At 53.6% G+C, this 14,753-nt stretch overlaps 1 protein-coding gene across 2 annotated transcripts in view; it reads right to left on the reverse strand.

The window, feature by feature from the left end:
• Positions 1-175: 175 nt before the first annotated feature.
• The window catches only part of SYN3 (synapsin III), a 202,954-nt gene continuing 188,376 nt past the window's right edge, over positions 176-14,753 (reverse strand). For both annotated transcript variants that reach the window (XM_083181129.1, XM_083181128.1), the window contains exons 11-14: positions 8,431-8,565; positions 6,331-6,439; positions 4,029-4,323; positions 176-2,976 (exon numbers count right to left, since the gene is read on the reverse strand). In XM_083181129.1, coding sequence (XP_083037255.1) covers positions 2,844-2,976; positions 4,029-4,323; positions 6,331-6,439; positions 8,431-8,565 — 672 coding nt within the window. In that variant the 3' untranslated portion in view covers positions 176-2,843. The remainder of the gene's footprint in view (positions 2,977-4,028; positions 4,324-6,330; positions 6,440-8,430; positions 8,566-14,753) is intronic.

Consider the following 14,753-nt stretch of genomic DNA (forward strand, 5'->3'; position numbering starts at 1 on the left):
CCCACTCTGCACCCCTTCTCTTAATGTCCATCAGTGCCTCCATTCATTGTATGTCCCCAAGCCTGACCCTCCTTCACTGTATGACTCCCATTCACTGTATGACCCCTATTCACTATGGACTCCACTCTCCCCCCATTCACTGTATGTCCCCCACTCTCCCCCCATTCACTGTATGTCCCCCAGCCTGCCCCTGCTTCACTGTATGTCCCCCACTCTGCCCCCTCCCTTCTCTGTATGTTTCCCAGCCCCTTGTGTGAACCAGAGGACGGAGAGGGAAAGCAGGAACTGCAAGGACAGGAGATACTTGGGCTCCCGCTGCCGCCCTCCTCCGCTCTGCATGTTATGGGAGCAAGCTTCCCCCTTGCTGCCCCCTCCCCAAACACTGCTGTCACTGTGATTGTGGAGTAGGGTGATATACGATTGCAGCAGCAGGGGTAGGACGCCAAACACATGTGACTGTGGTGGCCGGCACCTCCTCACTGCAGCAGACAGCAAGGTAAAGGTGCACTCGCCGGGGCCCCACCTTTAGTGTCCTGTGCTTCCCACATCTGATTCTCGGCCTCCAGCTGGAGGCTGTGGGCCGCTTGAAATGACAGCCCGGGCCGCAATTGGCCCCCGGGCCTGACTTTGGACATACCTGGTCTAGTTATTATGAGAAGAACTGCATTGTGGGAAGTTTTGTGGATGTCACCTGATTTAGCTTTCAAACCAATTGAATGCTTCGGGCCGTCAAAAAGTATTATTGATGCTGTTCAGACACTAGCAGACCCGATTCATTATTGTCTAACCAGGTCCAATACACAGGACAACCTAAATCCGGAGCATCAGCAAAACTATTACGCCATAGGACGTTGACTGCAGTGTATTGAGTAATGAGTCAGAAACCACGGCTGTAACTGCTCAGTTCCTCACTATTAATCTACACTATGGGGTTGATCCTATTAACCCCAAAGGGTGCGGATGATTCGCAGAGTGCGACTCATCGCGACACCCGGCACACTTTACGGCGGACCAAATTCGCTGAAAAATACTCGAACTTCCAAAAGGGGGCGAGCAAACTCGGGCCTGCGAAGGGTGAGAGTAAGGGTTAATTCGGGTGCCGTTTTCAATGTGAAAACGGCACCCGAATGGCAGCTCGCACCGTTTGGGGTTAATAGGATGGAGCCCTATAGCTCAAAACCTACCTACTTGGTACGACATGTTCACTTTACCCGTGTCTGCAAACAGGTTGGAAGCTCTACGGCAGGAATGGCCAAACCAGTCCTTAAGATCTACCAACAGTCCGTGTTTTCCAGGCTACCTGTGGATCTGTGGAATGTGTCGGTTAGTAATGAATGCACGTTTGAAAATGTGACAGTAATGACTGCACCTATGCACCAGCTAGGTGGTCTGGGAAATGTGACAGTTAGTAATGACTGCACCTGTGCACCAGCTAGGTGGTCTGGGAAATGTGACAGTTAGTAATGACTACACCCGTGCACCAGCTAGGTGGCCTGGGAAACCTGACAGTTAGTAATGACTGCACCTGTGCACCAGCTAGGTGGTCTGGGAAATGGGAGTTAGTAATGACTACACCCATGCACCAGCTAGGTGGTCTGGGAAATGGGATAGTTAGTAATGACTACACATGTGCACCTACTAGGTGGTCTGGGGAATGTGACAGTTAGTAATGACTGCACCTGTGCACTAGCTAGGTCATCTGGGGAATGTGACAGTTAGTAATGACTGCACCTGTGCTCCAGCTAGGTGGTCTGGGGAATGTGACAGTTAGTAATGACTGCACCTGTGCACCAGCTAGGTGTTCTGGAAAACGGGAGCTGTTGGTAAATCTTGAGAACCGGTTTGGCCACCCCTGCTCTACAGGGTGTCTTAGTGCAGGGTATTGTCACATATGTACTAATAAGTCAGACTATGGTGGAGATATAACATGGTGCATACAAGCAGATTTTGTTTCAGTCTGGATTTCACTTCACCCGGAAGACAGAATAATTTCTCTGGTAAGTAGAGGCAGCATTAAGGAACAACCAGCGGCTGATGTGGACCAATGCGGAGTGGTCTAGGTGGAGAAGACATGATTTTGCATATGACTGTAGGGTGATTCAGGACGAGAGCCTGGCCCACAGCCGCTGGAATGGCTATAAAGTTTTGCATAAGTCGTATTTTTATCATAATGTCAACCGAGTGGACGAATGGGATGTATGGAACCAGAGCGGTGTCGATGGCTTTTGGAAATGGGTCATCGCGGGAAATGTCCGTTACTGCACCTTGCAGCACGGTGGCTGGGTTATGCCGGGTGACCTCGGACAACGGCAGTAGTAAGCAGAATGGGACGATATCTCCACAATTTAGTAAATGTTTTGACAGGTTCTTCAATGGACATGAAGAGAACACAGCTCTAGGTAGAGACGTATAGTAGGAAAGCGTCCTGTCTGGGAGGAAGGTCTGTGAGGTCAGGGGTCAAGAAGATGGAGTACAGAACATCTTGATATCTCCGACCACTGGATATCATGGTATGCTGATCTCCAGCCGGAGGACATCTGGGAGCCTGCACATTTCATGCAGAGAACATTAAGGATTATCCAACACATTCAAGAAGCCTGAGCTGATGTTGGTGGCAGAGGTCCGAATACATTGCAAGAAATTGGACCATGTGTGGTGTCGATGGGTGGGGGCTTTCTTGTCCAGTATCTCCGAGATGTTTCCTGGTTGTGGTGGGACCCGGTCAGATGTTCCTGTGTGATGCTGCAGCGGGAAGTGTTACTCTGAGCACCGCTATGTGGTATATTATTGGGCGACAGTAGGAAGATGCATCTCAACAAAAAGAGGACCAGGTGGACGAGGAATCAGTCAGAGAATAGACTGGCGAAGGATTTCCTCAGGTTGCGGATAGTTTCCGCCTTCGCCTCGTCTTCATTCCCGGAGCCGCGTTGAGAGGGATCCGAGATATTGAAATTGTTGGTAAGCGACTGGGATTTGCTGGAAGAAAAAAAATACAAAATGAATCCAATGGTCCACTGTCTAATGCCATTAATACATGTATTGTAGCAATACCTCTGTCACAAATAAGAAAAGCGTTACACTCCATTCACACTGGCAAGCCGGATCGCACCCGGGATTTTGGTCCTGGCTTACAAGGACTTCCAAATTACTCACCCGACCCGGCATAAAGCCGTGTGGGTGATGTCATCGGGAGGCGGGGCTGGGGCGGCGCTGGAAGATGAGAGCATCTCCCAGCTGCGCCTTTACAGTACAGTGAACGGCACCCGGGTTACCCGTTCACACTGCCCTTGGACCCACAATGGTCCCCGCGTTCAACCCTGGTCAAGACTTGGTGGAAATACCAGGACGCTTTCATGTGCAATAACCTGGGAAATATTTGTCAGTGTTAAATGGGGTATTAATGAGTCTACTTGTTAGGATATAGGCAACCTGTGTCACTTACGTGCTGTGGAACTACACATCCCAGCATGCCCCAATAGCAGAACTGTGACACTGACCTTGTACATTACCGATATATTGTGGCCATTTCCAGGTCCCTCAACGGACGGGTCTCAGAATCGCAAATATTAAATTTGTACAAAATTTGATTCCCCGGTCCCGACTGAAAATCTGGATTTTTTTTTTTTAAATGGAATTTCCCATGCGGATCAGCATCAATGGCCGCTGAGCGATAGTTCTGGATGTGTTGGGGAAATGGGGTTTAGATGTAGGCGGGGCCTTAATTGCCCGGGACATATCACTGTTATGAAGGACCCGGCTAACGATTAAAGTAATGATAATGATCCCCAAATAAATTGTTCCATAGATGGGCAAACAATGGGTCCATAATAATGGGGAACAGTCTGTATTAGCTTCTAAAAAAAAATAATATGGCTCCTCACCACTATGGGGGGATTCAAGTGTTGTGCAGACCTATACCCACTAGACAACACCCAATGGAGTGGTCATTCGGATGGGCTGGTAACTAGTATATACTGTATACTTCGCTGCTCCTCCTGACAGTCTGATATCACACATACGGCACTTACTTAAGGTGGGGGTGCGGGGGTTGCTGTGGCTTCGCCGTTGACCCCGGTGGACCCTGTTGGGACTGTGCCTGACCCTGTGCTGGAGGCCTCTGCTGCGGAGGAGAAGCAGATTTGGGTGCCTGGCCAGGCGGGGTTCCGCTTGCGGGTCGGGGGAGCTGGGGAGAATTCGGAGACCTCTGGGGCTGTGGGGAGCTGGGCTGGGATGTCTGTGGTTGTTGCCCCTGCGGAGAGAGTCTCTGCTGCGGAGGCGCCGATGTCCTGGGAGGTGCGGGACCCTGTGCTGGCCGGGCTCCTCCTGTACCAAATAAGACAGAAGATCAGCTGTAAGGTTGATAAAACATTGTGGCCCTTATTCTGATTGAGTTGAATGGCTGCGTGTGCGGACGGCCGGCCGATGTATTGTGTTTGCGCATGTGCAGAGGTGTATCTGCGCGTCCGAACGCGGCATGAATTCCGTGCAGAAAATGATCGGTCAGAACCGTCCGAGCAGGGGGTGGAGAGGGGTGTGAAGGGCTTTTTGGGCTCATTACCATATGCGTACGCCCCGCGTTTCATGGGCGTGCCCATGAAAACGCTGGGCGTACATATGGTGATGCGGTCGTGACGCACGTGTGGGGGGCGGACAGCTGACATAGCCGGATGCCAGCTGCCCGCCCATATCCCTGCTTTCACACGAAAAAAAGTCAAAGTGGCCCGGAGCACTCGGTGCTGCCTGACCACTCGGCCCATCATGGGGGGGGAGGATGGGGGAGGTTCCCGCAGATGGGGGAGGTGTTCACATGAAACATCCGCGGTCCATTCGCTAGGCGTCTTACCGCATTCGGACGGTGTGAGCGATCTGTACGGTAGGCGGGGCTAAGAACACTCGTTGCCCGTCCGAAATACGCATCCGTCCGATCATAGGTGCTGATTTATGTTTTTGCTGGTGGGTGCTCAAGCCAAAAATATAGAGGAGTGGCTTCATGGGGAAGGGGTGTGGCCACAAAATAATACCAATTTATATTACGGAGCACAGTTGTCTCCAATATTCAAATTACAGCAACAGAGTTCCACATACATAAATGCCCCCACAGTGCAGGTACGTAAATGCCCCCACAGTGCAGGTACGTAAATGCCCCCACAGTGCAGGTACGTAAATACCCCCACAGTGCAGGTACATAAATGCCCCCACAGTGCAGGTACATAAATGCCCCCACAGTGCAGGTACTCCGCGGACAGAATACACTCTTCCCGGCATACTGTTTCCCAGATGGCGGGTCTGGCGATGTGGGTGCTGCAGCCGCAAATTAGCAAGTTAATATGGCGGCCCAGCATTGGGACTCGGGCCCGTGGGTGCTCATCAATTTCCGTGGGTGCTCTGGGCCCTTGAGCACCCACAGAATCGGCACCTATGTGTCCGATTCAACCAGAATAAGGCCCTGTGTGTGTAATCACCATGATGTACAGTAGGGACGGGTGCATTACTAGTCCTGTCCAGCAGGTGTCACCTCTGCACCATAAATTATTCACTGACTGGAATACAAATCTAAATACATTACGATCAGCATATTCCAATCGCCTTTTAATTTTTAGAAACTTTAGTAAATTTACGCTCTAGTCTCACTAAAGTATTACTATGCATCTCTCTCTCTCTCTCTCTCTCTCTCTCTCTCTCTCTCTCTCTCTCTCTGGTATACTTGTCCCATTATATACTGTATCTAAGTACATAGGTTACTAAGAGTCACTGTTCTACCATAAGTTGGGTGATTTCGATGTATAATTTGCTATTTTGAAATATGATTTTAAATATCTAAAAAGAGAACCCGCCACATGTAAAACGTTTCCATTCATTTAACAATACCATATTTATTTTCCTAATAAACTCACTTTATTGATGATATATTTTTCACTCATTTATATGTTATGTTTTTCTACATGATGCCACTAGGTGGCGTGTGTCCCCAGAAATCACCGCTGTCAGTAAGGTTGCATGCTGACATCACAGCTAGTCCCATATTGTGCTCTGGCCTACAGCTCCGAGCATCCTGGGCGGTGTGATTGGGTCTTTTGTGATTAAGGACGGTATCAAAACCACTATAGACACAAAACGTGAATACTGTAAAAGTTTAAGGGGTCCATTTACATTTACATATCCAATGTGATCTGGGTGCCATTTGTTTTTAAATATAAGGTAACTACGCCCCCCCCCCATTGGCCACACCCCCTCATATTACTATGCATCTCGCTTTTTCTCTCTCTATAAACGTTTCTATCCTCTGTACATCTCATGTCCGTCCTCTAAGCACATCGATTCAATCAGTACCTTGTGGGGGAGGCCGTGGCTGAGCTGCAGCATTGGGGCCCCCAGCTCCTTGGGGTCCCGGTTGGGGCTGCATCTGCGGTTTCACCGCCTGTGGCTGCATCTGTTGGGGCTGTGGAGGAAACGATTGAGTCAGTAGAATATCATGTTATTCCATTCCCAGCGAGAGTGCGGCGCTGCCTGGCGCCAGTGGCACACAACGGGGTAATCACACATACATGTGCATCTGTGTGTACCCGGGTTACCCTGGGGTGATCTGAATAGAAGGGATATGTGTACTGCGCTCACCTGGAATTATGTGCTTGGGCGCTGCTTAGCCACAGGGGTGTCCCAACCACCTGTGTGGTCAAGACTAATAGGAAGCAAATTGTGGGCTGTAGCGCTGCCCCTTCAGTTTGTGTGTCTACCTAATGTGATTACACCGCACTACCGTCATCTTTTCACATTAGGTAGACACACAAACTAAAGGGGCAGCGCTACAGCCCACAATTTGCTTCCTACCCTGGGGTGATGTATGTGTGCCCATCCTCTTCATATGTGTACCCGGGGTTACCCTAGGGTGATGTATGTGTGCCCATCCTCTTCCTCTGTGTACCCGGGGTTACCCTGGGGAGATGTATGTGTGCCCGTCCTCTTCCTGTGTGTATCTGGGGTTACCCTGGGGTGATGTATGTGTGCCCGTCCTCTTCCTGTGTGTATCTGGGGTTACCCTGGGGTGATGTATGTGTGCCCGTCCTCTTTCTCTGTGTATCTGGGGTTACCCTAGGGTGATGTATGTGTGCCTGTCCTCTTCCTGTGTGTATCTGGGGTTACCCTGGGGTGATGTATGTGTGCCCGTCCTCTTCCTGTGTGTACCCGGGGTTGCCCTAGGGAGATGTATGTGTGCCCGTCCTCTTCCTGTGTGTATCTGGGGTTACCCTGGGGTGATGTATGTGTGCCCGTCCTCTTCCTGTGTGTATCTGGGGTTACCCTGGGGTGATGTATGTGTGCCCGTCCTCTTCCTGTGTGTACCCGGGGTTGCCCTAGGGAGATGTATGTGTGCCCGTCCTCTTCCTGTGTGTATCTGGGGTTACCCTGGGGTGATGTATGTGTGCCCGTCCTCTTCCTGTGTGTACCCGGGGTTACCCTGGGGTGATGTATGTGTGCCCGTCCTCTTCCTGTGTGTACCCGGGGTTACCCTGGGGTGATGTATGTGTGCCCGTCCTCTTCCTGTGTGTACCCGGGGTTACCCTGGTGAGATGTATGTGTGACCATCCTCTTCCTGTGTGTACCCGGGGTTACCCTGGGGTGATGTATGTGTGCCCGTCCTCTTCCTGTATGTACCCGGGGTTACCCTGGGGTGATGTATGTGTGCCCGTCCTCTTCCTGTGTGTACCCGGGGTTACCCTGGGGTGATGTATGTGTGCCCGTCCTCTTCCTGTGTGTACCCGGGGTTACCCTGGGGTGATGTATGTGTGACCATCCTCTTCCTGTGTGTACCCGGGGTTGCCCTAGGGAGATGTATGTGTGCCCGTCCTCTTCCTGTGTGTACCCGGGGTTACCCTGGGGTGATGTATGTGTGCCCGTCCTCTTCCTGTGTGTACCCGGGGTTACCCTGGGTTGATGTATGTGTGCCCGTCCTCTTCCTGTGTGTACCCGGGGTTACCCTGGGGTGATGTATGTGTGACCATCCTCTTCCTGTGTGTACCCGGGGTTACCCTGGGGTGATGTATGTGTGACCATCCTCTTCCTGTGTGTACCCGGGGTTACCCTGGGGTGATGTATGTGTGCCCGTCCTCTTCCTGTGTGTACCCGGGGTTACCCTGGTGAGATGTATGTGTGACCATCCTCTTCCTGTGTGTACCCGGGGTTACCCTGGGGTGATGTATGTGTGCCCGTCCTCTTCCTGTGTGTACCCGGGGTTACCCTGGGGTGATGTATGTGTGCCCGTCCTCTTCCTGTGTGTACCTGGGGTTACCCTGGGGTGATGTATGTGTGCCCGTCCTCTTCCTGTGTGGACCCGGGGTTACCTTGGGGTGATGTATGTGTGACCATCCTCTTCCTGTGTGGACCCGGGGTTACCTTGGGGTGATGTATGTGTGCCCATCCTCTTCCTCTGTGTACCTGGGGTCTGGAGAGAGAAACGGCTGACGATGACATCTGGGCATGCTGGGTCATTTTAGCGACCACAAGATCGGCCACGAGCTGACGATCCTCCTCCACGTGCTCCCCGATTAGAGGCATGGAGCTGTCCATTATCTGCGAGCAGAGGACAGACATCGCTGTAATATGGAAACCTCCCAGGTGCCCTACACATCCTAGCACCCAGCGTACAGCGCGCTCGCCCTATGCACAATACACCCCTGTACTATCAGCGCCCAGCGTACAGCACACTCGCCCTACGCGCAATACACCCCTGTACTATCAGCACCCAGCATACAGCACACTCGCCCTATGCGCAATACACCCCTGTACTATCAGCACCCAGCGTACAGCGCACTCGCCCTATGCGCAATACACCCCTGTACTATCAGCGACCAGCATACAGCACACTCGCCCTATGCGCAATACACCCCTGTACTATCAGCGCCCAGCATACAGCGCACTCACCCTATGCGCAATACACCCCTGTACTATCAGCACCCAGCATACAGCGCACTCGCCCTATGCGCAATACACCCCTGTACTATCAGCACCCAGCATACAGCACACTCGCCCTATGCACAATACACCCCTGTACTATCAGCGCCCAGCACACTCGCCCTATGCGCAATACACCCCTGTACTATCAGCGCCCAGCACACTCGCCCTATGCGCAATACACCCCTGTACTATCAGCACCCAGCATACAGCGCACTCGCCCTATGCACAATACACCCCTGTACTATCAGCGCCCAGCAACAACGCACTCACCCTATGCACAATACACCCCTGTACTGTCAGTGCTCAGCGTACAGCACACTCGCCCTATGTGCAATACACCCCTGTACTATAAGCGCCCAGCGTACAGCGCACTCGCCCTATGTGCAATACACCCCTGTACTATCAGCACCCAGCGTACAGCGCACTCGCCCTATGCACAATACACCCCTGTACTATCAGCGCCCAGCGTACAGCACACTCGCCCTATGCACAATACACCCCTGTACTATCAGCACCCAGCATACAGCACACTCGCCCTATGTGCAATACACCCCTGTACTATCAGCGCCCAGCGTACAGCGCCCTATGCACAATACACCCCTGTACTATCAGCACCCAGCGTACAGCGCACTCGCCCTATGTGCAATACACCCCTGTACTATCAGCACCCAGCGTACAGCACACTCGCCCTATGCGCAATACACCCCTGTACTATCAGCACCCAGCGTACAGCACACTCGCCCTATGTGCAATACACCCCTGTACTATCAGCACCCAGCGTACAGCACACTCGCCCTATGCGCAATACACCCCTGTACTATCAGCACCCAGCGTACAGCACACTCGCCCTATGCGCAATACACCCCTGTACTATCAGCACCCAGCGTACAGCACACTCGCCCTATGCGCAATACACCCCTGTACTATCAGCGCCCAGCGTACAGCACACTCGCCCTACGCGCAATACACCCCTGTACTATCAGCACCCAGCGTACAGCGCACTCGCCCTATGCGCAATACACCCCTGTACTATCAGCACCCAGCGTACAGCGCACTCACCCTATGCGCAATACACCCCTGTACTATCAGCACCCAGCGTACAGCACACTCGCCCTATGCGCAATACACCCCTGTACTATCAGCGCCCAGCGTACAGCACACTCGCCCTACGCGCAATACACCCCTGTACTATCAGCACCCAGCGTACAGCGCACTCGCCCTATGCGCAATACACCCCTGTACTATCAGCACCCAGCATACAGCACACTCGCCCTATGCGCAATACACCCCTGTACTATCAGCGCCCAGCACACTCGCCCTATGCGCAATACACCCCTGTACTATCAGCACCCAGCATACAGCACACTCGCCCTATGCGCAATACACCCCTGTACTATCAGCGCCCAGCACACTCGCCCTATGTGCAATACACCCCTGTACTATCAGCGCCCAGCGTACAGCACACTCGCCCTACGCGCAATACACCCCTGTACTATCAGCACCCAGCGTACAGCGCACTCGCCCTATGCGCAATACACCCCTGTACTATCAGCACCCAGCACACTCGTCCTATGTGCAATACACCCCTGTACTATCAGCACCCAGCATACAGCGCACTCACCCTATGCGCAATACACCCCTGTACTATCAGTGCCCAGCGTACAGCACACTCGCCCTATGCGCAATACACCCCTGTACTATCAGTGCCCAGCGTACAGCGCACTCGCCCTATGCGCAATACACCCCTGTACTATCAGCACCCAGCGTACAGCACACTCGCCCTATGCGCAATACACCCCTGTACTATCAGCACCCAGCGTACAGCACACTCGCCCTACGCGCAATACACCCCTGTACTATCAGCACCCAGCATACAGCACACTCGCCCTATGCGCAATACACCCCTGTACTATCAGCACCCAGCGTACAGCGCACTCGCCCTATGCGCAATACACCCCTGTACTATCAGCACCCAGCGTACAGCACACTCGCCCTATGCGCAATACACCCCTGTACTATCAGCGCCCAGCGTACAGCACACTCGCCCTATGCGCAATACACCCCTGTACTATCAGCACCCAGCGTACAGCACACTCGCCCTATGCGCAATACACCCCTGTACTATCAGCGCCCAGCGTACAGCACACTCGCCCTATGCACAATACACCCCTGTACTATCAGCGCCCAGCACACTCGCCCTATGCGCAATACACCCCTGTACTATCAGCGCCCAGCACACTCGCCCTATGCGCAATACACCCCTGTACTATCAGCGCCCAGCGTACAGCACACTCGCCCTATGCACAATACACCCCTGTACTATCAGCGCCCAGCACACTCGCCCTATGCGCAATACACCCCTGTACTATCAGCGCCCAGCACACTCGCCCTATGCACAATACACCCCTGTACTATCAGCACCCAGCGTACAGCGCACTCGCCCTATGCGCAATACACCCCTGTACTATCAGTGCCCAGCACACTCGCCCTATGCGCAATACACCCCTGTACTATCAGCGCCCAGCACACTCGCCCTATGCACAATACACCCCTGTACTATCAGCACCCAGCGTACAGCGCACTCGCCCTATGCGCAATACACCCCTGTACTATCAGCGACCAGCATACAGCACACTCGCCCTACGTGCAATACACCCCTGTACTATCAGCGCTCAGCGTACAGCACACTCACCCTATGCGCAATACACCCCTGTACTATCAGCGCCCAGCGTACAGCACACTCGCCCTATGCACAATACACCCCTGTACTATCAGCACCCAGCGTACAGCACACTCGCCCTATGCGCAATACACCCCTGTACTATCAGCACCCAGCGTACAGCACACTCGCCCTATGCGCAATACACCCCTGTACTATCAGCGCCCAGCACACTCGCCCTATGCGCAATACACCCCTGTACTATCAGCACCCAGCGTACAGCGCGCTCGCCCTATGCGCAATACACCCTTGTACTATCAGCACCCAGCGTACAGCACACTCGCCCTACGCGCAATACACCCCTGTACTATCAGCGCCCAGCGTACAGCGCACTCGCCCTACGCGCAATACACCCCTGTACTATCAGCGCCCAGCATACAGCACACTCGCCCTATGTGCAATACACCCCTGTACTATCAGCAACCAGCGTACAGCGCCCTATGCACAATACACCCCTGTACTATCAGCGACCAGCGTACAGCGCACTCGCCCTATGCACAATACACCCCTGTACTATCAGTGCCCAGCGTACAGCGCACTCGCCCTATGCACAATACACCCCTGTACTATCAGCACCCAGCATACAGCACACTCGCCCTATGCGCAATACACCCCTGTACTATCAGCACCCAGCAACAGCGCACTCGCCCTATGCACAATACACCCCTGTACTATCAGCACCCAGCGTACAGCGCACTCGCCCTACGCGCAATACACCCCTGTACTATCAGCGCCCAGCATACAGCGCACTCGCCCTATGTGCAATACACCCCTGTACTATCAGCACCCAGCGTACAGCACACTCGCCCTATGTGCAATACACCCCTGTACTATCAGCACCCAGCGTACAGCACACTCGTCCTATGCGCAATACACCCCTGTACTATCAGCACCCAGCGTACAGCACACTCGCCCTATGTGCAATACACCCCTGTACTATCAGCACCCAGAGTACAGTGCACTCGCCCTATGCACAATACACCCCTGTACTATCAGCGCCCAGCATACAGCACACTCGCCCTATGCGCAATACACCCCTGTACTATCAGCACCAGCGTACAGCACACTCGCCCTATGTGCAATACACCCCTGTACTATCAGCGCCCAGCATACAGCACACTCGCCCTATGCACAATACACCCCTGTACTATCAGCACCCAGCGTACAGCACACTCGCCCTATGCGCAATACACCCCTGTACTATCAGCGACCAGCATACAGCGCACTCACCCTATGTGCAATACACCCCTGTACTATCAGCGCCCAGCGTACAGCACACTCGCCCTATGCGCAATACACCCCTGTACTATCAGCGCCCAGCGTACAGCACACTCGCCCTATGTGCAATACACCCCTGTACTATCAGCACCCAGCGTACAGCGCACTCGCCCTATGCGCAATACACCCCTGTACTATCAGTGCCCAGCGTACAGCACACTCGCCCTATGCGCAATACACCCCTGTACTATCAGCGCCCAGCGTACAGCACACTCGCCCTACGCGCAATACACCCCTGTACTATCAGTGCCCAGCGTACAGCACACTCGCCCTATGTGCAATACACCCCTGTACTATCAGCGCCCAGCGTACAGCACACTCGCCCTATGCGCAATACACCCCTGTACTATCAGCGACCAGCATACAGCGCACTCACCCTATGTGCAATACACCCCTGTACTATCAGCGCCCAGCGTACAGCACACTCGCCCTATGCACAATACACCCCTGTACTATCAGCACCCAGCGTACAGCGCACTCGCCCTACTCGCAATACACCCCTGTACTATCAGCACCCAGCGTACAGCACACTCGCCCTATGTGCAATACACCCCTGTACTATCAGCACCCAGCGTACAGCGCACTCGCCCTACGCGCAATACACCCCATGTACTATCAGCACCCAGCGTACAGCGCACTCGCCCTATGTGCAATACACCCCTGTACTATCAGCACCCAGCGTACAGCGCACTCGCCCTATGTGCAATACACCCCTGTACTATCAGCGCCCAGCATACAGCACACTCGCCCTACGCGCAATACACCCCTGTACTATCAGCACCCAGCGTACAGCGCACTCGCCCTACGCGCAATACACCCCTGTACTATCAGCACCCAGCGTACAGCGCACTCGCCCTATGTGCAATACACCCCTGTACTATCAGCGCCCAGCACACTCGCCCTATGCGCAATACACCCCTGTACTATCAGCGCCCAGCGTACAGCACACTCGCCCTACGCGCAATACACCCCTGTACTATCAGCACCCAGCGTACAGCGCACTCACCCTATGCGCAATACACCCCTGTACTATCAGCACCCAGCGTACAGCACACTCGCCCTATGTGCAATACACCCCTGTACTATCAGCACCCAGCGTACAGCACATTCGCCCTATGCACAATACACCCCTGTACTATCAGCACCCAGCGTACAGCACACTCGCCCTATGTGCAATACACCCCTGTACTATCAGCACCCAGCATACAGCACACTCACCCTATGCGCAATACACCCCTGTACTATCAGCGCCCAGCATACAGCGCACTCGCCCTATGTGCAATACACCCCTGTACTATCAGCACCAAGCGTACAGCGCACTCGCCCTATGCGCAATACACCCCTGTACTATCAGCGCCCAGCGTACAGCACACTCGCCCTATGTGCAATACACCCCTGTACTATCAGCGACCAGCGCCCAGCACACTCGCCCTATGTGCAATACACCCCTGTACTATCAGCACCCAGCGTACAGCGCACTCGCCCTACGCGCAATACACCCCTGTACTATCAGCACCCAGCGTACAGCACACTCGCCCTATGTGCAATACACCCCTGTACTATCAGCACCCAGCGTACAGCACACTCACCCTATGCGCAATACACCCCTGTACTATCAGCGCCCAGCACACTCGCCCTATGTGCAATACACCCCTGTACTATCAGCACCCAGCGTACAGCGCACTCGCCCTACGCGCAATACACCCCTGTACTATCAGCGACCAGCAACAGCGCACTCGCCCTATGCACAATACACCCCTGTACTATCAGCGACCAGCGTACAGCGCACTCGCCCTATGCGCAATAC

Source organism: Crinia signifera, chromosome 4 (assembly GCF_055691185.1).
Source record: "Crinia signifera chromosome 4, ASM5569118v1, whole genome shotgun sequence".
Taxonomy (NCBI): domain Eukaryota; kingdom Metazoa; phylum Chordata; class Amphibia; order Anura; family Myobatrachidae; genus Crinia; species Crinia signifera.